The 23,691-nt window shown below is 49.8% G+C and overlaps 9 protein-coding genes across 9 annotated transcripts; 3 read left to right on the plus strand and 6 right to left on the minus strand.

Moving 5' to 3' along the window:
* Positions 1–923: 923 nt before the first annotated feature.
* Positions 924–3,229, minus strand: N7511_001409 (putative C6 transcription factor; the record flags this gene model as incomplete). Its single annotated transcript, XM_057123834.1, has 3 exons — positions 924–2,150; positions 2,214–2,699; positions 2,762–3,229. 3 exons carry the CDS (start codon positions 3,227–3,229, stop codon positions 924–926), a joined length of 2,181 nt encoding a protein of 726 aa, XP_056989567.1.
* A 2,498-nt stretch (positions 3,230–5,727) lies between these two features.
* N7511_001410 (putative integral membrane protein) lies at positions 5,728–7,104 on the plus strand (the record flags this gene model as incomplete). Its single annotated transcript, XM_057123835.1, has 4 exons — positions 5,728–5,988; positions 6,056–6,429; positions 6,506–6,573; positions 6,668–7,104. The coding sequence occupies 4 exons, from the start codon at positions 5,728–5,730 to the stop codon at positions 7,102–7,104; spliced, it is 1,140 nt and encodes a 379-aa protein (XP_056989568.1).
* A 584-nt stretch (positions 7,105–7,688) lies between these two features.
* On the minus strand, positions 7,689–9,625 carry N7511_001411 (uncharacterized protein; the record flags this gene model as incomplete). The annotated part of the gene is made up of 5 exons (XM_057123836.1): positions 7,689–8,945; positions 8,996–9,098; positions 9,157–9,201; positions 9,251–9,419; positions 9,517–9,625. The coding sequence occupies 5 exons, from the start codon at positions 9,623–9,625 to the stop codon at positions 7,689–7,691; spliced, it is 1,683 nt and encodes a 560-aa protein (XP_056989569.1).
* A 329-nt stretch (positions 9,626–9,954) lies between these two features.
* Positions 9,955–10,662, minus strand: N7511_001412 (peptide-methionine (R)-S-oxide reductase; the record flags this gene model as incomplete). Its single annotated transcript, XM_057123837.1, has 2 exons — positions 9,955–10,322; positions 10,395–10,662. The coding sequence occupies 2 exons, from the start codon at positions 10,660–10,662 to the stop codon at positions 9,955–9,957; spliced, it is 636 nt and encodes a 211-aa protein (XP_056989570.1).
* Positions 10,663–11,118: 456 nt separating this feature from the next.
* On the minus strand, positions 11,119–12,794 carry N7511_001413 (uncharacterized protein; the record flags this gene model as incomplete). The annotated part of the gene is made up of 2 exons (XM_057123838.1): positions 11,119–12,708; positions 12,768–12,794. 2 exons carry the CDS (start codon positions 12,792–12,794, stop codon positions 11,119–11,121), a joined length of 1,617 nt encoding a protein of 538 aa, XP_056989571.1.
* A 1,917-nt stretch (positions 12,795–14,711) lies between these two features.
* Positions 14,712–17,281, plus strand: N7511_001414 (GPI anchored serine-threonine rich family protein; the record flags this gene model as incomplete). The annotated part of the gene is made up of 5 exons (XM_057123839.1): positions 14,712–14,928; positions 15,827–15,905; positions 15,981–16,121; positions 16,172–16,526; positions 16,691–17,281. The coding sequence occupies 5 exons, from the start codon at positions 14,712–14,714 to the stop codon at positions 17,279–17,281; spliced, it is 1,383 nt and encodes a 460-aa protein (XP_056989572.1).
* A 375-nt stretch (positions 17,282–17,656) lies between these two features.
* N7511_001415 (uncharacterized protein) lies at positions 17,657–18,547 on the plus strand (the record flags this gene model as incomplete). Its single annotated transcript, XM_057123840.1, has 2 exons — positions 17,657–18,418; positions 18,476–18,547. The coding sequence occupies 2 exons, from the start codon at positions 17,657–17,659 to the stop codon at positions 18,545–18,547; spliced, it is 834 nt and encodes a 277-aa protein (XP_056989573.1).
* A 194-nt stretch (positions 18,548–18,741) lies between these two features.
* Positions 18,742–20,915, minus strand: N7511_001416 (WD40 repeat domain-containing protein; the record flags this gene model as incomplete). The annotated part of the gene is made up of 7 exons (XM_057123841.1): positions 18,742–18,791; positions 18,853–18,928; positions 18,977–19,177; positions 19,236–19,521; positions 19,574–20,510; positions 20,610–20,752; positions 20,911–20,915. 7 exons carry the CDS (start codon positions 20,913–20,915, stop codon positions 18,742–18,744), a joined length of 1,698 nt encoding a protein of 565 aa, XP_056989574.1.
* Positions 20,916–21,465: 550 nt separating this feature from the next.
* Positions 21,466–23,419, minus strand: gem1 (ERMES complex Ca(2+)-binding regulatory GTPase GEM1; the record flags this gene model as incomplete). The annotated part of the gene is made up of 2 exons (XM_057123842.1): positions 21,466–23,354; positions 23,410–23,419. 2 exons carry the CDS (start codon positions 23,417–23,419, stop codon positions 21,466–21,468), a joined length of 1,899 nt encoding a protein of 632 aa, XP_056989575.1.
* Between the last annotated feature and the right edge of the window lie 272 nt (positions 23,420–23,691).

Genomic DNA, 23,691 nt, shown 5'->3' on the forward strand with positions numbered 1-23,691 from the left:
TTCTCCAGTAAGCCAGCTTCACACTGTTTTCTCAGTGTAACTTATAAGAAGTTGAGTTGCAGCTGCATTGCAGACAACACCCTGCCACATGAGCCTTAGGCCAGAAACAGCGGTGAGTTGTGGGCCAGCGGCATCAGATAGGGGGCTAAACCATGCCCGCTGAATGAATATAAGAAGTGTACAGGCAAGAAGGCTTGTTCCGGTCAAATAGAATATGTATACGGGTGTCAATCATAAAGCAACAACAGATTGTAGAACAGAATGCGGTATGCTGTCTTGCTCGAGTGAAAACAACATCACTCTCCCAGCGAAAATCTCAAGACAAAGCCATTATGAGGGGATAAGCGAGGTAATAAGAGACATGTCATATCGGACCTTTTGTCCCTGACATAGAATGATATGCCTGAGCACTAAATCACTAGGTAAATTTTATTTGTCCGACAGGATCTTCAGTGTTCTCATTCGCTCGATATTCAATGTCCTCAAATCTATTGGAATAGGCAAACGCGTGCGTAGTTTTCGATATAATCCAGGATGGCGCAAATGGGAGATATAGAATCGAATCTAGATCCTAATTTACCCAGATTCACCGCTACTATCACACTCAACTTACGCAAAACTGATGACAAAGTACTGCAGTAATTTGGGAAAAACCTTTGTGCCCTTGGCGCCATTATTTCTTTACGCATCACTTGTGATGCTTCTTATCTACGATGACATCAACAAATATTACCTAACTTATAGTTAGTCAGACAAAACTCTCGCTGCTGCGGTTTCTGTCTGATACTAGACAAGTAAAATCAGGAAACCTGTATCACACAGCCCGAAAGCTGGTGTATAAATGTATGTTATGTGGAATATGGTTATATAGACAGGTCAATTGCTGCATATCCCCAAGGTTCGAACGCAGCACACCACATTACTCATCGAGGTAAAAATATAGAATCAGCGCTCTCGTAGACATTCTCAATGAAATTCTCATAGCTCAGCCAGGCATTGTCATTCGGCGGGACGAAAGTTGTATCATTGAAATCCATCGCTTCCCAGACATTTGGCCAAGGTAAATTCCCAAACGGTGCCTGTTGCGAAGCCATATGCAACCCGTTTTGTGGGGCTATAGGCGCGCCCATATTGATCATGTTCGGTGGCGGTGCAGAATGAGGTATTGATTGCGATTGCTGGGGCATGAACCCGGCAGCGAGCTCATTGAAAGAGAAGCGTGACATTGCCTGACTGGCGGACTCTTGCTCTTGAAGCTCTTTCCGTCGTGTTTGGGCTTGGGCCATGAGTCTCTCCATTGGTTTCCAGAGCATGCCTTGCTGCGAATCGGCGATGACGAGTCGGGATCGTTGGTAGACTTCGTCGACGACGGACCAGTATTGGGACATGATTGATGGGTCTTTGCAGACGCATAGCTCGGCGATTGCGACTGCTAGTGCGTGCCACGGGACCCACATACACCCAAACCAGCGCCATCTTGCAGCGCCTGGATAGTTGTATGCTTCTTGGGAAATTTGGAGGTTTTCGGCTGCTAGTTTGAGGAGGGCGTCGCCGTGGATCTTGGGTGGTGTGAAGGTTTTGCTTTTATAGAGAGGTCGTAGACAGGCTAGTTGCAGCCAGCTGCTCATCAAGCCGGCTAGTTTCTGTGCGTACCATTGGACGTCAGACTGGTCGGGCCTGCAGCCGCTCAGGAGGCCTGCGACTGTTTGTTGGTAGCCGTGGACTGCTTGTTGGCGTTGGCCCATTAGTTCCACGGCTTTTGGTTCAATGAAATCTGCGAAGGCGAGTGACCTGGTGACTGATGAGGAGGATGCTATCACTAGGGAGTGTGTCATATCTGTAAATGTGCCTGGTGGGTGCTGTGGGATGGGTCCCGGCATGCCGAACCAGATGTCTTCATCGTTGATGTTTGAGGGTGGGTGAGAGTCGATCCAGATTGCTTGCATCATTGGCTCGGATGCTCGGTCTAGGGAGGCGGCTATATCGAGGATGCCGATTCCTAGCCATAGACGATTCCGCATTTCTTGTTCAAAAGGGGTGACGTAGAAGGGTGGCTCGACAAGATGAAGGGATAGTGCTTGGGCTACTCGTAGTGCCATACTTAGCATAGTCCATACTCTTCGACTTTGATCTTGAGATCGTGCGGCGAGCTAGATACACGTTAGGCTGGTCCTCATCTTGGACTCAGGCATGGTGAATGAGAGTGTACTCACCAGCGAGATGACATATGCTTGCAAAACAGCCAGGTCATTCGTCGTGACAAAGTCTGCCCTTGCTAACGCCCCTTCAGTTTCTTTCTGAAATTCTGCAATCACTGTTCGTTTCTCGGCATGGAACAACGCCTGACATTCCACATCATCAATGGTACACACGGCAGCAAGATAGACTGCAGACGCAAGAGTAGCCGGCGCTTGATGATCTGGCTCATAGTCTAGATATGGCTTGTCGTCTCTTAAAAAGTCTCGTAGGGAAGGTCTGTGTATCACTTTGAACACAGGGTCCACATTCTGTAAATAAATGTCGCACAGCCTCTGTCGGATGTGAGGTTGCAAGATGACCCCTTTGTTAGAGTGAGATGAGTGTGTCGACCCCTCTGGACTCTCAGAGCTCACAAGAGACAATCCAAAGCCAGTCGAATCTTTAATATCGCTATGATCATGTTCTAGCCGGTCATCCAGCACAGTGCGCAATTCGTGTGCCTGGCCATCGGGTTAGCGGTTTCTGGGACCAAAAATGTAAGAAGTCCGCCTGATAAACTAACCTGCTGTATAATATCTTCCCAGAAAGAGATTCCCATATAAGTAGTTGAAGGACGAGGTCGCTGTGGGATATTCGGACTGTGAATTTCACTGTGCTGGGCCCCATCGGGATCAACGTTCCTGGCCACCGTCGAAGGATGTGAGGCCTCAGAAGCTGCCGAATTTGCATTCCCATCCCGTTCAGTCGCAACTTGTCTCAAGAGGGCTTCAAGTTTCGCGACCCGCTCAGACAATTCCTTGTCCGAGCCCCCGACCCGCTCAGCGGGCTTTCGCGTCCGTCCTCTTGGCAGCCGTGCCCGCTCAACGGGAACACAGACAAGACCGAGACGTTGACAACTGGTACAGGGGCTCAATTTGTCACATCGCACCTTGCGTTGACGACAGGCCTCGCAGGTGAGTCGCACCCGCGGGGCGGAGGAGCGCGAGGCTGAAGCTTTCTCAATGCTGACCTGGCCTACGGTGTAGCTCATACTGAAGCTGAAGGACAGTTGTATTCCACTGTGACGGTGGATTTTCTCGCAGATCAAGTGGACATTGAACAGGACTGTGCGAGGAACAGTTGAGGTTCTGGCCCCCAGGTTGGAGATCTCCACCAGGATGACCAATCATCGGCCAGTCAGCAGTTTCTGGCTCGGATGATCTTCGCTGCTGCATCGCGGTAGGCTCATTTATATGTACAAGTGTTGTATTTTGACTGCATTCACTGCATTTACTGCAGGGATGAGCCCCTGCCCTGCAGGCGCCATATCCTTGGGATCATGCATATCCTCAACTTCACTTTGGTATCAACTTACACGTCGCTCTCGGGCAAACCCCGATATGTTCTCTAATCTCAAACAAATTGAAATCCTAAACAAAGCTATATGCATGCAAAGCAATCAGTCTGATAATTGGGGGCATTTGGAATCACAATATTGGCAGAATTACTATGCATCGAAGCGGGTCAATACATCCTTTTGGCGAAATGGTAAGCTGATCCACTATTTTCACTCGCAAAATATACCCATTGAAGGATCTATAACCCTACTCTCCTTTGCAAGATCAAATAATCCATGGAATACATTTGTAGGGTTATCTAGCTAGTGTGACGGGGCGGATGCGATCTGGACCCAGTGACAATCATTTAGACCACAATTCCATAATTACACACAGGCCACTAGTTGGCCACTATTAAGGCGTTATTCCCCCTGAGTGCATCGATCAAGGTTGGGCTTCTAAGGTTCGATTTGTCAATGTGCTCCAGTTCTGTCGTTCTCTGCATGTATAACGCAGTCCACATAGGCAGCGACGGTACAGTATACATATATCCGTGATTGGGGTCCTTGAGATGGAATCTGAGATCAGAAAACACACACCTCCATCGGAAAGAGTGAGTTCCCAAAAAAGAACCTGCTCTACAAATGAAAGGCAGCGCTTCCCAGGTCCCAGGCAACAGATCAAGAGCAGAACCAACCCATCTGAACCCATTCATCATTCCAACTCAGACCGAGAGAGAAGACTAGAACGGCGATAGCGGAGAAGAGGAAGTTGACATCTCCGTGGGGGGGATCGACCTCCTCGTCTCTATTGGGGGTATTTCCCCCGAGCAAAATCAAGAATTCACGACGATCTTTGAGGATAAGGAACTGTGCATTGACCGAATCATGGAACAGTGCACAATACAGTGCACATCCTTAGGGAGTTTTAGGGGGCTCCAATCCTTCACGGCTACAGTTCAATAGTCGATGATTTCATCACGTCTTGGCGAACCGCGCGCGGGGTTTTTTCGGTTTACTTCGGTTGAATATTTCGATACGCTTTACTTTGGCAGTTGGCAGTTGGCAGTTAGCTGTTGGCTGTGCGCAAAATCGTTGTTGTTCCACGCGTTCCGAGTGTTTCGCCTCCGTTGCCAAGTGCTTCAAGTTAGGGCTCGGTTAAACACATGTACACTCTTGCATGTCAAGAACCTCCAGTGCAGTGGGATTATTATCCCACATTCTCAGGCAGGTGAAGCTAATACGAGTAATTAGGTTATTTAGGCACTATTGACATTGACAGCCCTGAACCATGGAAGGGGAAAATTTTTGACGAGCGTCAAGTGGAGTTGTCTTAGTGGGAGTTCATGCACGTCCTGCTGATCGTTTTGATTGATTCAATTGATTCTGCGATGGAGATTTCCCCACAAGGCTTTTGTGCTTGTCAGAAACCCTACAGGAGAAAGGTTAAACCTTACTGCTTCGTATATTCGTATGTTCGTATCAGGGGCACAACTTCCCTTTCGAGATGTACCATCTGCTGGTTCCATGGAAAGACTCAGATATAGACAGCTGAGGCCCTCAGTCCAACGGGCCCCGTGTGGATCAGGGCTCTACTCTGGCCAAAACCTCCGAGCTCCACGCCCCCTGAGAATGTTCATCCCATAGGCCCCAGAATAACGGTTTGGCCACTGATCGTCCATCAGTGAACATCCTCATAACATTCGCAATCTGCCACACTGTACTATCAAACTCTGTTCAAGCCGCTTTCCAAAGCATACAAAGCGCTCGTGGCCATCAGTACTGCTCGTACTATGGGGCCCGCTAATGTTTGGTGGCGTCTGGCACCCACCTCGACGGGACGAATGACTCCCTTTTCCCGCCTAATAGTCGAGCATTCCATCCAGGACTTGATCTTAGCCCCTCAGTGGCTGAATGAAGATCTTCACATCGGGACAATGTAGAACAGTCGATTCTTGGGGCTTTTTCTTGCCGTGTTCCTCTCGATTGCGGTGCCTGAACTGTCAGTTCGTTCCTATTAAACCCCAGGCTATGCCCACGATCGTCGTAGTTCCGGGTTTTTCTTTTGCATGGACCGTTGACTGTGGTCCTTCCCCGACATTCGTTTATTGATCTTCAAACCTCGTCTCGTTGGTACTTTGCTGCTAACATTGACTGACACTCTTTGCCCACCGACACACTCCTTCCTACCGTAAACACGGCTTTATGACACGATGACTATGCTGTCAACCCCCCGAGGCCATGGCGCCCTTGCCGTGAGCACCGTCTTCACTGTACTGGCAACATTCATCACGGCCATCCGCATCCTCACTCGGATATTTCTCGTCAAGAAGATGGGGGCAGATGACTATGTCATTCTCATCTCTCTCGTATTCTCTTGGGTCTTCTTTGGATTGATGGTTGGTGAAGTTTACCACGGCATGGGCGAGCATTTCAACAAAATCCCGCGGGATATCTATATAACCCAAATGATCGTAAGTCACCACAACGTCTCCCATTCTCTCAAAACAACGAGAAACATCAGAAATTAATCAGAAACAGTGCTTTTGGGCCTCTGTCCCCATCTACCAAACAAGCCTTATCAGCACAAAGATGTCCATTCTTCTCCAGTACAAGCGAGTCTTCTCCACACCCCGTATGCGTCTTGCTTGCTTGATCCTCATCGGTTTCCTGGGTGCTTATGGAACCTGGACTATCATTTCGGCCTGGGCCAATTGTGTCCCCCTCGCTCGATTCTGGGACGACACTGTTCCCGGTTTCTGCTTCGACAAGAAACCTCTGTGGTTCTCAAACTCGGCTATCCACATTCTCACCGATATCCTGATCCTCATCTACCCGATGCCAGTGCTGAAGTCGCTGCAATTACCAAGGAAACAGAAACTTGCCGTCATGGGCATTTTCGCCCTGGGTATATTGTAAGTTTCGATCACTCTCCCAAATCCCCCAGATGCAATTCATCCAGTCTGTGTACTGACACTTACTCCTCTCTAGCGTCCTCATCACAAGTCTTCTCCGTCTCAAATCCCTTATCGTCATCTCCGATTCCACAGACCCAACCTGTAAGTTCCTCCCAACGAGATGGCCGTCCCCGCGTCTCCGCGTCTCCAGACCACCCTATCCACCCCACCCCTAACCCTAACTAACCCTCACTAGACGACAACACCGGCGCCGCTTCCTGGTCCGCAGTCGAATGCAACGTAGCAATCATCTGCGCCAGTCTCCCCGGAACTCGCGCCTTCCTCACCCGCTTCCTCCCCCACATCTTCTCTACCGGCAGCAACGGTTACCGAAGCCGCACGACGCGGCCCTCGCGCAACGGCCGCAGCGTCCTCGCCGGCACTGGCAACGGCACTGGCAACACACACGGCCAAAATACCGTGCTGGCCTCTGTCGTCGGTGGCCGAAATGACCCCGACTACGATTTGGAGGACCTGCCTGAGTCGCCGGGGTCCTACGGAGCCTTTACCAAGGGTGCGGAGGGGGGCGCTACGGTGAAGGAGACCTTTTCGGGCATCACGGTTACCACTCGCGTACAGCAGAGTGAGGATAAGGTTGCGGCTGATGATGCCAGCACCAAGGAGCTGATCTGATCAGGCTGTCATGACTCTCTTTTTACTTTTTGATCCTCTTTGTTTTGTTTTGTTTGGTTTGACCTGGAAATGGAGGCTATGGTTCTTTTAATGTTTGTGTTTATATCGCGTGTTATACCCCCTGAATGGCAGAGTACGGAGTACTCTATAGTTTTATCATTACTTTCTTCTCAAATTATGGTAAAAGGGTCACATTGGTCGTAGAAGTGGGCAGAAGAGTTCGTCTAGGTAATCGTGGGAATACTAGGGTAGGGTATTAAGACTAGATTGTGAATAGAAGAACAAGGATAAGGATGAATGCCAAAGCGAGATAAACTACATAGTCTTGGAGCAATGCATGAGGCCCGCTCCGTACATCCGTAACAGCCCAAAATCAATGAAGAGTCGAGGTCTCGTAACAGAAATAGAAAAATGCTGGAAAGGTTATACTATACTGGAGGATAAGTTTCAAGGCAAGTGAAAAGGTGGAAGCTGGAATGTGCAATTGCGCGATATCCAATACGCGAATGCCACCAGCTATGCAATCCTGGAACTGAATACTGCCTGCACATAACCTCCAAATACAAAGAACTGATTATAATTCTCTACTCCCAAACGTTGGAGAAGAGGTCGTCTGATCCTCCGAATCCTCCAGCGGGCTTGGGGGCGTTGTTGCTTGATGTAGGATTAGAAACTGGAGCAGCGCTGGCCCACCCGCCGAAGTCCTCGTCAGCTGCCACGGTAGGTGCGGGCTTCGCCGCTGAGGAGGGCACGCCCCATCCGTTTCCAAGGTCGTTAGGGGTCAGGGTGTCAGGAACCTTCATCGTGGAAGCGATGGTTGAAGGAGCGGGAGCGGGAGATGGAGCACGGTCAGCTGTGCTCCATGCGTTACCACCCCAGGGATCCAGGCTTCCAGACATCATATTGGCGGCGGTAGTGGCTGGCGCTCTCGGAGGCGCAGGGGGCTGCACAGGTGGACTGGAGATATTAAAAGCAGATTTCATTTCCTGCTGTGGAGAAGTTGCGGTGGGCTTCGGAGGTGACATGGTAGAGGCAGGTACGGAAGGAGGCGAAGAAAACCCGAACAGGTCATTCGAGAGAGATGACGAGGGAGGGTTCGGTTTAGCGCCAGGGGGAGGAGAAGCAAATCCACCGAATCCCCAGTCTTGTCCGTTTGAGGAAATGGACGTCGTGCGGGATTGTGGCTTCGGGGCGGACATGGTTGGGGAGGCGAGGCTATCGAAAAGGTCGCCGCTAGCGGATCCGGAAGGAGATGTGACCTTCGGGGCAGCCGGGGTCGACTTGGCGAAAGATGTAAGATTGGCAAATGGCGAAGCCTTTTCAGCTGGTCTAGGAGGCGGAGGAGAGGTAGTATTGGGGAAGCTCAGCCCGCTAAAGGCGTCGGTCAAACCACCCATGTTGGAGTGGCCGGATGGCGCCGGGGGAGAGGCCATGTCACCGAACGAGTTCGTCCGTCCATGTTGCGCAGGCGCAGGCTGCGGCTTCGCGTACAAAGACAAGATTGATTGTTTAAGATCTGGACGAGACATTCCAGTAGGCGCAGCGGGTGTGGAAACCGTGCTAGTTGGACGACTGCCGGCAGATGGCTGAGTGCTCCCGAAGAAGTCCAGGCCGAGTAGTGAATCATTGGGCTTGTGTGTCTTGACTGGCGCAGGCTGTACCTGTCTCGGAGGCGCACGCGGGGTAGGATCGGTCGTGCTGGGCCGGTTAGGAGGAGAGATGTCGTCACCGAACAAGTCAATTGAGGCTTGTTGACGGTGTACCGGAGGCTGGCTGGGAGCGGCGACACGTTGCGAAGCGGAACGTTCAAGCTTGGCTTTCTCCTGCACAACAGCGAGAGGCTGCTAGATTAGCGCCCATGTTCGCTCTCGTTCATCACGCGATCACTCACCACGTCGTCGTCTCCATCATCAAGAGTCGAGGGGTCCGGTAAACCACCCTCCATCACCCATCGCTTGCTCTCGTACTTTGTCCGAATAAAGTTCTCGATCTTCCTGTTGGCGCAATTCGTCAGGACAATGCGACCCAAAAAGTCCGAGGGGATGCACTTACGATTCGGAGGGAGCGTGGCCCGGTGCCAACTTGGCTTCCCAGTACCTGCAACATGTTAACCGGTGTCTGCCATAACCAATTGATCGCAACATACTTGTTCGCTCTTGAGTTTCCCCATTTGATCACACTCTGAAGTTGTTCATCGGTCCAAGCATCGAGATCCACGGATTTGACTCGACTGATGTGTGTTCCCATACCCCTGTGAATGCCGGAGCACCGAATGCAAACAAACACACCCAGGTTCCAGGAAGCCCATCGCGGATCTAAACAAAGAAATTCTCAGTAAATGACCGCCAAGAAAATGGACATCGAGATGAAGCCAGCGTGGGCGCAATTTCACGGAGGGGATCGGGGACTGACGTTTGTTCCGTTTACAGTCGGCACAAATCTTGTTGTGTTCCAGTTTCAGCAAACCCTTGATAGTCTGCGAATTTTGGGCGGCTTGGCCGGGAGTAGGGCGTCGAGACATGATCTGAATGACGCGAATTAGATGAGGGTGAAAGAGAAGAGAAACAACAAGGCCCAATAATCTTAGGTGGCGGTCGGCACGGTTGCGGCCTAAGGCTGCAGTGGCGATACGGACGGGGGAAAAATGCCAGCCACGCAGTTTGATATAGAGTAAGTGGAGGTGGACATGGGATTTGAGATTTGAATACTGGCAATTTCTACGAAATGACTAATGTTATAGTTCAGTAAACGACACATGGTTGGTCCACTCCAAATGACACCTCTCTTATGCACGATGTGCAGCCTAACTCCCCGCAACCCTAACTGGATTTAAACATCAACATCACAACTCTAAGCCTTGGCCTTGGGAGCTGCATCCTCGGAGAAGCGCAGACTAACACTGTTGACACAGTGGCGCTCATCAGTAGGGTTCTTGTAGCCTTCACCCTCGAAGACATGGCCAAGATGACCACCGCAATTGCTGCAGACAATCTCTGTCCTCTTCATACCAAAAGTATTGTCCACGTGTCGGGTCACAGCGCCGGGAATAGAGTCAAAGTAAGCAGGCCAGCCACAGCCAGACTTGAACTTGTGGTCGGCAGTGTAGAGTGGCGCATCACAACCGGCGCAATTGTAGACACCCTTGGTTGGGTAGTGGGAATCATATTCGCCGGTGCCGGCACGCTCGGTCCCCTTTTCGCGGAGGATACGGAATTGCTCTGTCGATTTTGTCGTTAGTCAAAGTGGCTTTTGGTGTGGTCTGTCTCCCATATGTGCCGTGTTGTACAAACCTGGGTTCAGGACGGCCCTCCACTGGTCCTCGCTTCTCTGGTCAGGGTGTGACATTGTTGGGGTAGATTCCTCGGTGTTACGATTGGAACTGAAGAAAGCACCAAAGAATGGAATTGTTGGTGCAGCTTTGAGCGCTGTGCTAGCTTTCGAGGTAGGTGACTTGCGCGTTGAGCTGGACAGAAGCCGGGATGCGTTAGATGAAGTTGGGATGCGGAGGGATCGGTATCTGAGGGGCGAGATGGTGTGGCGTAGTACTTGGTATCGCATGGAGATGATTTGGTATGTGAAGCTAGCAACGTAGATCCGAGAAGAAATAAGCCAGAAATCATAGCGGGGACGAAGCTGAGCCGGGGCCGTTACGTCATCACGCGGGGAGTCCCTAGGAGATCGTCTCTGCTTCTATACCCTTACTAGTATGCCTGTCTCTAAACTGATACCAAGCAACTAGAGGGGTCTCTCTACAACAATCAGTGGAATTGCCTTGATTGTCTTCTTATAATATTTTTATCTCAACTCGTCCTGACTCGGTTTAATAAACTCCGTGAATTGAAAGGGTATCATCAACAGCAAATCTAACAACAAAGTCAGCAGTAATCTGACAACAAATCTCAGAGCATATCCACCAAATCTAACAGTCAATATGACACAGTGCTAACTCCAAACTAATGATAAGCAGGTATTTATCAGTTGAAACATAACAATAAAAAGAAAACAGAAACGGGGTCAACGACGGTAACCGGTCACCAGCAACACGCCACGATCACATTCCACTTTCCAACCCTCATTCTGCAGGGTTCTGTACACGGCGGGCCCAATACGTGCGGCACCATCGCGACTGTGGTTGCCGACACCCACCACGATCTTGAACCCGCCGTGCACATGCTTGCCGCCGCCTCTGACATGCTTTAGATCACCCAGGGATTGCCACCACGCATTGACACGCTCCCGAGAGATTCTGATGGCATTGGGAACCGTTACTCCGTGTAGGTCCAGGTCATATTGGGATGATTGCTGGTCTACCAATCGGTCAGAGGCGGTAGCTTGGTGACGCAGCGCCAGCTGGCGCTGTTCATTTCCAACTTCCCGATAATATGCGGACGCCCCGTTGTATAGGGGATTGGATCGGGCACGGCGGGCCGCTTGAGATGCCTGCGCCAAGGCGTTCGACCGCTGCGCAAAGTGGGCGTTTGCCGCTGCGGCAGCCTGCCCGTAGTCCATGTCAGATGAGGATTCAACCGTTCCCTCAGAGGACTCAGTCACGGCATTCTCCTCTGACTCAAGGTCCACTGGGGCTGAAGTGAACATAATGATGTCTGACAGTGAGTTGAGAATAGGCCCCCGAGCTAAGGCCTCGGCCAGTTCATCTGCGGCTTTGAGCTCATTGTTTGCGATGCGAATCAGGCCGACCAAAGTTGTTTCGGGAATGGTCGCATACTTGTGAGAGAGCTCCGCGACATAGGAGATGATAGCATCATCAGCGTCAAGTTCCTTCATGTGCCTTGGTGCGTAAGCGATTGCAAGCGCTCTAATAGTTGCACAGAGCGACATCGAATTGCCATGATAGGTGGAGGCGACATTTTCCCGCACAAGAGTGGAGGCCCGCGTGGAGATGAAGTCGATGTCTTTTTTGCCTGTCTCCCATTTGTTGACGGAGGGGGTGTTGCTACCGCGGGATAACGGTGCGTCGCGATGCAGTTTCTGACTATTTTTCTTCTTGTTCTTTTTGTTCGATTTTTTTGACTGGTTCTCATCGGCTTGGAAACCATCAATTGATTTAGGTAACAAGGTTTGGCGGTTGGCAGCAGCCTCTGCCGGAGTCTCTTGCGTGGAGCCATGGGCAATTTGAGTCTCATCAATGAATGCAAGGTTCAGGAGAACATCCATTGCACGGCTGAGCTCATCGTGGCAATCCTTTAGAATGCGAGCAGCATGGTGACGGGGGATACTTGGGAACATGCACATCAAGTTGTAGATTTTGTCATCCGATGTCATGCCAATAAATGTGTATCCAAGACGTGAATCGAACCCGTTGAGATTTTCGTTGACGTTGTTCTCATCCCCATCATTCAGATCAAGATGTTCAAGCGATGGCCAGCTCAAACTTTCAGGGAGGTTTGCGACACTGAGGCTGTGGGTCTTGGTCGTCCCAGAGGGATCGAAAGGTAGGTTTTCTTGATCCAGAGCAGACGTCTTCAGTGCATTCAGGATTTCGCGTAGTGATCGAACCTCAGCAGGCACTGCCAAATCATAATCCATGAGAATCGCCATGAATAGAGCTGGATCAATAGGTGGGCAATACAGCCTCTCAAGCTCCTACGATCGAGTTAGACCACAGTGCAAAAAAAGGGTTGGTATTTTTATGTGGGACATACCTTGGATAACTCATCATGGTTTGCCATTTTGAAGTCAGATGCTGCAAAATGGACTTGGCCGAACTACCAGAGGATCGTGATTGTGGGAGAGGAGAAATAGCTTCAAGTTGGAGATGAGCTGTACCCGGCGATAATCGCGATAAGATACGATGTAGATCTGAGTCACGTGGGAGCTGTCACGTGGGAGTGGCGCGGCGAAGCGAGAACGTGGGATGGAGGGGAGAAAGGAGGTTAAGGTTTTTTACGGTTGAGCGCCACAAAACGCCACAAGACGTTGATTGGTTACGACTCATTACACCCCACTTACCTAGGTAGGTAGGCAGCCACCACCTTTCTGCCTCGGGCCTTTGACACCTCTGGCACTGTCAACAATTAGACAAACACCTGTTTCAATTGGCTCTATGGCCGTTTTAGTCTATCAATTGAGCTGCTCCAATGACCAAATAAGCGCCAAAGTCTTTCACGAAGCGATAATGTCTCAAAAGTATCCGTACTCTATACTGAAGCTAGAAACTAATTTGAGCAACACATCCTCAAGACGTTCAGGTACCCGGGACGGACCGCCGCAAGGCCAGCAGTCCCCACCCATTCGGCCACGCTAGCCAAAGGTGGTGAGTGGCACAAGCAGTGACTGCCGCCGGAGAGACCATGCGTAAATTGCGAGTTGGGGTTCCAGCATGAAACACACGGGCTCCAACAGGTGCATTATACATCGTCATCATCAAATCGAACTTGGCAGACCAACCACTGCAAATTCACATGGTGCTGAGACTCTCAATCTGATATACCATCCCGTACTATTCTTTTACCAAGCTCTGGGAACACCTACCTGTCGATAGTGGTCTTGGTATGGCGTGGCATGGCATGGCCTCTATTAATGTCCGGCTACTCTGGGATCTAGCCCATTGCCTTGGGCCTTTTTTGGGGCATATATGCGTGCTAAGCGAATGCCTTTGAATATACAAGTCCACCTCCTTGGCAGTTCGCTGTATGCCTTGCGCGGCGTTCGAATTTCTTCAGGGGATGCAGCTGCCGGCACCACTAACACTGCTAGGCAAAAAACAAAACAAAAAACATACAACAGTAAGGATTCGCTAGTGGTCACCCACCTAACTACTAACTTACCGGCGTGTGGCTTAAGTACGGCTGAGCGGACGGGAAGCCCTGTTCTCCACACCCTGTGGTCGTATGTGCTTGTAATTAAATTGAAGGGGGATATGTAGATTAATCTAGCTTTAGAGTCTATGTCGGATGTGCTTTTTGTTGGACAGTGCGGTTTTTTTTTTTTTGATATGTTACCTTCTGAATTCAACTGCGGGTGGCTCTTGAGGTCGCTTGTTGATAGTATACTCGTCTATGAGATAGGGTTCCTCTTATTTTGTCACTTAGGGGTTCAGGTCGATGATGACCGTTGGCAAGGGGCTGCTAAATGAGTAATTATCACTCAGCTAATGTGATTAATGCTACTTGTGGCGTAAGGAACAACTTGAAGAATAATTATTGAAATCGGTATGCTAATATGGCGCTAATCTATTAGCACCACCTTTGTGTTGGAAGGGGGGCTTACTTAGTATCGCAGTATACTGAAGACAACTGGTTCCAGATGAATTCAAGAGAAGCTGTAAAGATATCCACCCTAGACAAAAATGATCCCCAACGCCAAACGCAGCCGGGTTTGACAATAGTGGAAGTGTCAGATAGACAAACATATTCTCAACTCCAAACGGGGGCCTTATCATACGGCAATGATGACAAGGATGTGGCTCGGGGGACAGCCTCGGCAGCAGCTAAACTATTTTGATCCGATCCAATGAATGGCTCTCCGAAGCTGAGCTCTCACTGTGAAACTATGGATATATCTCCATTCCGCTCTAGGTGACTATGTCAGATCCTCGCTGAATGAGAACATTACGTATGGAGTGGGACATCTATTGAAGAGGCAAGATGGTTTCTGTGGTAGTCCCATTTCCGTGTTGCTATGTCTCAAGGATTCTGGTTGGGAATGGGATCTTTTCCTTGGCGTTGTCCTACCGTCATACCTCCAGGGCTATCACACCCTTGGAGTCCAGTGTGTCCGGTGTGCTTGGGCCTTTCGGAAAATACTGTCACACTCCAAGGTTGGTCAAAACTGTAAAACTGTACCGCGATGAGAATGGCTTCTGTAAGTTGACGTTCTGAAAACAGTCCCGTAACAAACTTTTATACTTGAGCTTGGTAAATCCCAGCTACAAAAACCAAGGCTTATGAAAAAGCCAGTATGCTGTCTAGAGTTACTAGAGATTCTACCGTCCAATCGTGTCAGCAGCAGCTCTGACACCTAAACGGTCTTGACGTTTTGATATATCCCTGGCAATCAGCAATGCCTAATGAACTGCAGCGGTGATCCTGGGGGTCCCGTGCCTTGGCCAATAATCACCAATCTGTCGAGCAGGAGCACTTTTCATGCGTGATTGTAGAACTTATTTCAATACAGACAGAGACTATGACGCGCGGCCGGTTGCTATCACAGATTTTGTACGTCGTGAAGTCACCAACGATATGTTGAAGCCCAGTCCAAAATAGAACTTTCAAGTTACAGCATTGACAGTGAATTCTTTGGGCTCATTTTGCTTTAAGGTCGTAGCAGAGAAACATCACGGGAACTCAAAGATGTGGTCCTTGTCTGGTCATCTTGTACCCCGAGAGACTTGGAGGTACGAGGCACACAGTATCAAGGCACCACGGAAGTCAGCCCAAAAATAAAGATTGGTAATGCAGATGAGGAAGACCCTGGAAGCATTGCATCTTGTGGCCACTGGCATCGACGCTATAAGATACTATACTCCCGTCAATGGCTCACCCCTGACTCCTACTTCCCTCCAACCTCGCGGTAGTATATCTTAAGCCGACCCCTGCCGGATTGAATTTTACTCCCTTTTTCTTCTTCCCATATTACTGGTGACCAGTCACGTCATTTACTATGCGTGTTAACTTTGTTTCTTGGGTGGCTCTCGCTACTACGGCAGCAGGCATGGTCCCTTCTTCTTGAAGGATCGTATCACGCTAATAATATTTCACAGGTCTTGTCGTTACCTCGCCCCGAATCGGCGAGAAGATTGATCCCGATCGCCCTCTTACGATCAAATGGCAATCTGTCCTGTAAGAAGTACTTTTCGTGGCGGACCTTTGGACTTTGTGACGAGCCCCAACTAATCCAAAATGCAATCTGATCAGGACCGATCCTCCTACCTTCAGCATCGAGCTGGTCAATCAAAATGTGTATCCCCCAACAACCGAAGTCGTCGCGCAAGACGTCGATTCCTCAAAGGGCTCGTACACGGTCAAAGCCAAGTCCTTTACTGATGTAGACGTTGGGTAAGCCAGGCAAGTCAATTCTTATGAACTGATCACTGAATGTATAACAGAAAGGGATATCAGATCAACTTCCTTTCTGACAGCAACGGAATTTTAGCTCAGTCTCAGCAATTCGGTTTGACTGCACCTGGGGCCCTCTCTAGCTCAAGCTCTGGTAAGGAATCTAGCACTGCGAGTGAAACTTCGTCTGGGTCGACCTCCATGCTTTCTTCCACAGCGTCGACAAGTGAGATCACCTCTTCGACTTCTGTTTCCTCAACTGCTTCTTCTATTTCTTCGACTACTTACTCTCCCACCAGTGCGTCTACCCCTACTTCGTCTAATATATCTTCTACTGCTGTCTCTACCCCTGCAACTTCTTCTATGATGAGCTCTACTCCAAGTGGGTTGACCTCTTCCTTTTCTGTATCTATACTGTCTTCTGCCTCTTCCGATGAGATTCCTACATCAACCCTATTTTCTGTTGCTTCAAGTTATGCCATGTCCTCTTCATCCCTTCCCGAAACATCGACATCCATCCACACCACATTCTCATATTTTTCAATCGTGACTTCCCAATATTCTTCTAGTCCTTTTTTCACAGCATCTTCTATACCAACACTGTCTGTTGCCACAATGCTTACGACTTCTACGTCTTCGCCAGCCTCTTCATCAGCATCTACACCTACCATCTCTTCCACAAGTTCATTCATGTCTACATCTTCACCTACAACAACATCATCTATGACAGCAACTACTTCTTCCACCAAATTATCTTCCACCTCATCAATCTCTGCATCTCATTTTTCCTCGACATCTATTCCGAGCACAAACTCTTCTACTTCATCTCATTCCACTCCATCTTCCACATCCCATGCCCGCTCAAGCACTACCCGTGGTTAGTAATGCAGGCAGCTTTAGCTGTCAAAATAAAACTTCACTTCCACCGACACATTGCTATCCTGGGACTAACTTACTCCATAGAGTCCAGCTCAACCATGAGTTCGAGTACGATGTCCAAGACCCATACCTCCACATCGACGACTACCCACCACACGACTTCTACCAAGACCTCAACCGCGACCGAATCAGCGACTACCACCTCGAACGCCGCTGCTATCCTTCTACCCCCTGCCCAGGCCGGAGGTCTCCTTCTCGGTCTGTTCGCTCTCGCGCTCTAAACATCACCCTCGGTCACTCTTTATGCCGTGAAATGAAATATATGGGTTGAAGACTGTTCGGATCTTTATGCGATGTTTGAGAGAAATATGGAAGTATCATCTGGTTTATGCTTTTTTGGAAAGATATGGCCTATGGGCCTACAACATCCAATATTAATGAGAATGCAATGAATGCTCTGTTTTGAAGTGTATATCGAGCCCATGAATAACTAGATCAAGTAGTTGGCTGAAGAATGGACCTCGGCTAATAGCTTTCTCCGCATGAAATCATATCTTATAAACCTCCCGAGCTCCTCACCTCAACCCAGCTCAGCTTCGTCAACTACCAACTACAAGCGCAATTTGCAAGTTCAAGAATACATCACACGAGCAAAAATGCCAGCCCTCACTCTCCACCTCCTCGCCATAGCCCCACCAACAACACCGGAATCCTTCGTCGCGCAGCTCTCCAAGTCACCAGAAGCAAGGATAATAGTCGCATCCCGACCTCGACACACAGTAGTCCACCCAACCATTCTGGACAAACACCCTCTAACAAACACAAAATGGGACCTTCTACTTCTACTGCAACCAACAAACCCAGCAACTCCATCAACAAACCCAATCCCAGCATCCCTCCAAGACGCAATCAAATCTGAATACAAATTAACAGCCGGAATCCCCTCCAAACTCCTGTCAACCTACCCAGAAAAGGACAAAACCCTTAAATCGACTCCTCAGCCACCCCTCACAGGCTCCCTCTCCAAGGCCCTGTCCAAAGAATCAAAATCCACCTCACAGAATCTAGAACTATCACCAGACCTCATAGCATTCATGGACGAACTATGCAAAACACACACCGGCCCAGTGACAATGTTAAACCTCCTTCATTTCAACCACCCCCACGGGAAGAAAAGTTACTTCAACTACGGACAGGCGTTCATCCCCGTTGCTGGCAAGAGGGGCGGCGATGCGAAGTTAGTTGGGAATGTTGTCAGGCCCGCGGATGGAGCGCGGGATTCCAGAGGTGAGAATGGGAGGCCGGCGGAGGAGTGGTGGAACGAGATCTCTATCGTGCATTATCCTTCTATTCGACACTTCTGTGATATGCTTGCTGGGGAGGATTATCAGGGCATTAATGAGGAGCATCGGTTGTCGGTGAGTTTTTGGCTTCGTGTCTGAGAGTCTGGTTAGGGACGTTGCTGATTGTCTTAGGCTCTTCGAGATACTTTCTTGCTTTGTACTACAGAGTTCGATGTTGAGAGTCTTGCAAGCTCGAAGCTTTGATTTGGTTGGAACTATATGTGGACATGCTGTGATCGGAGGTGCTCACTAGGATTTTGTGGGATGGAAATTTGTTGATCATTTGTACCAAGGGAATGTGATATATACATAGAGAAACGAACCGAGTCCAAAGTCATTGACAGTGGAGCAATTGGGTATTTGACGATTAAACGCTTGAAATCCAGAGGATGACAATATCAAGATTTGACGACGCTGTCGCTTGGTCGGTGCCAGGTACGGATATGGCCTACAACGGTCATTAGCATTGGTGGACCCGGGATTTTGTTAGTCGATAGAAGGGGTGATACCTTCAAGTGAAGAAGTCATGATACAATCTTTCTGGAACCCGAGCCAGCAAATAGGGTCTTCGCCAACGATTTTGGACTGAATCTGTCAGTGGTGTTGATAGAATACCTGTTTAACGACACTCACCATGATAGGAGGCAGGAGAGCCGTTCGTGACCGTGGTTCAACGGGATGACTGGTTGTCTGGTCGATTTCTCCAATGAAATGTTCCGTACCATTCGAATCAGAGCGCATACGGTTACCGGCGCTGTCTGCCCGGTGTCTGTTAGAAGTCTGCGTTCCCGGCGCAACAATGCTGGTTCTCTTTCGAGTCGAGGCTTGGTGATACTGGTTTAGTGTGTTAGAAGATGGATACCCAATGAGTGCTAGCCAAAATTCAACTCACAGCTCTGGGACGATGCAGCATTCCAACGCTGAAGTCCCACAGAAGCAGACGACAGTCATCGCCTACACTGCCGATTCGGTATGTCTTCTGGTCGCAACGCCAGGGGTCGAATGCTACCGACGACACCCAGGAGTTGTGACCTTGACATCTGGCGACAATTTTGCGCTCAGGGAAAGACCAGATTGTCAAGAGATCATCCTGACCGCCTGTCACAATGTATTTGCCGTCTGGTGACCAACACGCACAGATCAAACCACCGTAATAGCTGCGGAAGATATCCAATACCCTGTGAAGCATCAGTCAGGGCTTCATTATCTCTAGATTAAACCTCGACTTACTCTTCCTTCAAGTAATCCATAAGACGGAGAGACCCGTCCTCAAGAACCACGGCCAAATGCCTCTGATCTGGGGAGAAAGAAAAGCTCGAGACCTTGTGGTTGGCCAACTTCCAATACGAGAGAGGGTTCGTCTTCTGGTTCTTAGAATTGACAGACTTCAGAATTTCCAACGGCAACTTTCCGTTTTCCTTGTCAGAAGGGTTGCTGGGCTCGGGGGTGAACAGGGCATCTTCTTTCTCCTTATCGTAGACAACCAAAACACCGTTGGCGTGAGATGCGATGAATAGATTCTCGGATCCGGGAAGCCATTTTATATGAGTAACAGGAGAATTGTTGATCACTCCATTCTTGTTGATTCGAGCGTACTTTTGTGACATGGGCTCGTACCATATAATGTCACCAGCTGAGGATCCCATCACAATATCCAAGTGCGACGATGTCTTGGTCAATTCGTTGATATCATGGCAGAGCATATGGGCCTTGGTGAAAAGGACTTTTGTGAGATGTTCCTCCTTTGTCGGAGAGCTGAGGTCCAGCCATTGGAATGCTCGGTTGATATTCGCAAAGGCAAAAACGCCATTCGGGTCGCGGTCACTCAATCGCTTCGCCGAGGTCTCGTGGGTTATAACTCGAGAAACAAAAGAAGAGCTGCTCTTGATGATATTATTCTTGGGCTTCCTCCTCTTCAGCGCATCTTTTGCCGGCACCGGTGGTGCTATAAGTGCCGAATTCCCGTCTCCGAACTGAGGGGCCGTGATGGCCGATTTCAAAAAGGTCGGAGGCTTCTTCCGGGGGTCAAGACTGACGAGAGAGAGCTTCACGCCGCATGTAGGGGGCAGAGGCACTGTCGCGAGGGGGTTTGGGTTCACAATCGGGGCTTCCGAGGGGTGCGGAGGCGGGGTCGCGAGCAGGAGGTCATCTTGAAGGGTGTATGTTCCTAATATGAAATCACAGGTAAGCCAATTCTGTGCGCTCAAAAAAGCCGCGTTAATCCGCGGATAATATATGCGACCAGCGTCAGGTCATAGCTGCATACCTTCACCAACTTGTAATGGGCAACCCTTCTCTGGATGGGTGACAGTATTGTTCGTTTCAACCACAGGAACTGCCATACCATTCGCCGCCCCCGCCGCATAAGCGACAGGGATGGTATAGCGAGGAGGAGGGGGTGGAAGGACACTAGTTTCATCAGCAAGAGACGAGATATGGAAGTCTCATGAGATCCTCTCAGATCATGCGAGTATGGGCCAATGTTGCGGCTTGCCGATTTGTCCCGGTAGCGCGAAAAGTGCTAGAAGAAAAAAAAAGGGGGAGACGTGAGAAATGACCGAACTTACAACATAATCGTCACAAGCTTTCAATGTCGACCGAGATCTGTGTGACCCAACACCTGAACCTTGGATCCGATAACGTATATTCTCCTCTTGCGCCAAGTTGTCGTGTTGACAGTTATTGGACTATATCGTGCTATCACCTTATCGATGGCAGGGTACTTTGCTGCGCTCGTGTCGTGAATGAGTGGCTGTGAGGCTCCAGATAAAGGCACGGACGGACGTCAGCTGGGGCACAGAGCCACTGGTATATATAGTTTATATGCAAGGATGTAGGTATATCAACAAGGCGAAAGATCAGGTGTTCAGGGATTCACGGATTCGAGGATTCGAGGGTTCGAGAGAGAGATGGAGAGGGGGTTGCAGGGATCAGCGAGGAGATGATGTCCGGGGTAGCGGAGAAGAAACCGCGTGCCTGGGGCCCGGCTTAACTCCGAAGCCGCTTGGACGCCTAACCATGTTGGGAACTCGGTCAATTAGGGCTTTGCGATATCAAACTACACCCTGGCAGGGATTGGAGAATAGGTTTTCAGCAAGTTATACGTTTCCGATGTGCTAATTCTAATTGCTGCCACTGACTCGTCGCCAAATCATCACTGCAGCGGCTCCTGCGCAAACCACCGCTCCAAGGGCAATGCCCCAGGACATCCATTTGCCCTCAACATCCTCTTCACTACGGGGGAATGCGGTACTAGGTTCCATCGCTGCCTCGGCAATATGAACAAAAACCTCCTGAATAGAAGTCCAAGTCACACTCACATGGAGAGGCGGACTGGGCATGTTCAACATGGCAGTGTACTCGTGGGGCTGGTGCTCGGCCCGCTGGGTCGTCCGATCCAAGTCGGCCTTGAGAGCGATGAAGACACTGGGCAACTCTTCCAAATGCGGGTACTTCGCCCACAGAGCTGGAATATATGCAAAAGAGTCCGGGTCTGACGAGTCATATGTGTAGGCGATGACATCACACTGATCTAGCAGCTTGGACTGGTTTTCCAAAAGAGCAGGCTCCAACTCGCCTAACTCATCCAAAATCAAATAACATTGCTTTCCGCCAGGAAGCTCCACTGTGTTGACGGCGGTACGCGGTTGAATGGTGGGGTGGTAGGTGGTACTGAACCCTCGGGAGAGGAGCGCATCAAGTAGCGCGGATTTACCTGACCCCGGGGCTCCCAAAACATGGCATTGCACCACATTTCGGCCGACACGACCCGGGCGTCTACGCCTCTTGCGCGGTTTTGTTATTTTCAGAGCTGCTGTGGTACATGGACTGCTTCGGTCGGAGGGTTCAAAGCCGAGATAGGCCAAGTACTCAAGGGTCGTTTTGGGAGACGTGAAAGTCGTCATGCTCCATTGGGCCAGCCAGCCTTGGAGTGTGACATGTCCTGCCTCATTGCGAACTGTGGAAGAGGGGAATGAGCCGTCGGCCCAAGAAGCAGGCAGACCGGGGGTAGGCGCAAACAATGATGCAAGCTCGGCATCGTTTAAACCTCCGTCGTTGTCCTTATCGGATAAGAGGAAAAGGTTAACAAAGAATCGATATCCTTCGGGGGACAGTTCTGCGGAGGCAAACGGAGGGACCTCGAACCGAGGATGTAAGAAGCTCTCCTGGAGGGATAGGTTGTCCGTGTACTGGAAGGCTCGCAGAATGATCCAAACCGTTTCGTGTCGCCCTTTCTCTGCGTAGAGTTTATTTAGATGAATAAACCCCTGGCAATCAATACCAGACTCAGTGACCGATTCTGGGTAGCCCTTCTGAATGGTATCCTTGATATGAATAAGATCCTCCTCGCTCAAGGGTTTCCCGAAACATCTGGTTTGAAAGTCCTTGATCTCCTTATCTGACAGATATCCATCCCGATCCTTGTCACATAGATAAAAGATTCTTTGTAGAGCCGCAACAGCCGCAGGCTTCAAAGCGGCCTCCTTGGAATCGAACAGTGGCGCGATTGGGTGTGTCACAGCCTTTTGGCAGACGAAGAAAGCCTCGTTGACATTGCGATGCTCCCGAGCACTAGTGCGAATACACGAGTCAATCTCCTTGAATTCTGCCATCAAAGGTAACATCTCTTCCTCCACCACTTGGGCCTCGCTGTGACTCGCCGCCAGGTCCGACTTGTTGGCACACAGCACGACCGGGACATTAACGCCCAACGATCGGAAATATGGCAACCAGAACAATGCTACGCGCTCATAGCTGTAGTGGTCCGAATACACCAGCAGGATCACGTTGGATTTCCGGATCTCACGCGCGAGGTTATTCCGTTCCTGAGGAACAGCCGAGGTATCGACGACGGTCGTTGTGGTGACATTTTCGGGTGTTCCAATGGTAGGAGGAATCGTTATCTGAGGGAGGACTGGCTGGATTTTATTTGTGACGAATACACCTTTGACGAGCGAGGTTATGAGACTGGACTTGCCAGTTCCCTCGTCGCCGCAGACGCAAATCCGAACTGAACACGCGAGTCAGTGTTGTTTCTGAAGGAGTGAACAGGATAGCAGGCATACCTGTTGCCATTTTCGCAGCTAGGCGAGTGAATGTATCATGCTTCACACATGGCCTCTAACATTAATATATGAAGGCTGGACGTGACGTGACGGAGATACGATAACACGGGAACGGGGGAAAGTCTTGGCGGCCTGTGGCAGCAATGCACGTGCATAAATCTATAGATCGGGAATAGTTACAAGCTCATCCATGGACTAGGGGTTAAGTATGCAATTTGCTTCTTCTCTTCGACCTTCTGGTAGATTCTCGTTAGAAAAAGAGGTCGAAATTGCCAAGCTAAG

This window comes from Penicillium nucicola (genome assembly GCF_028828085.1).
Source record: "Penicillium nucicola strain IBT 29836 chromosome Unknown utg000001l, whole genome shotgun sequence".
In the NCBI taxonomy this organism is placed as follows: Eukaryota; Fungi; Ascomycota; class Eurotiomycetes; order Eurotiales; family Aspergillaceae; genus Penicillium; species Penicillium nucicola.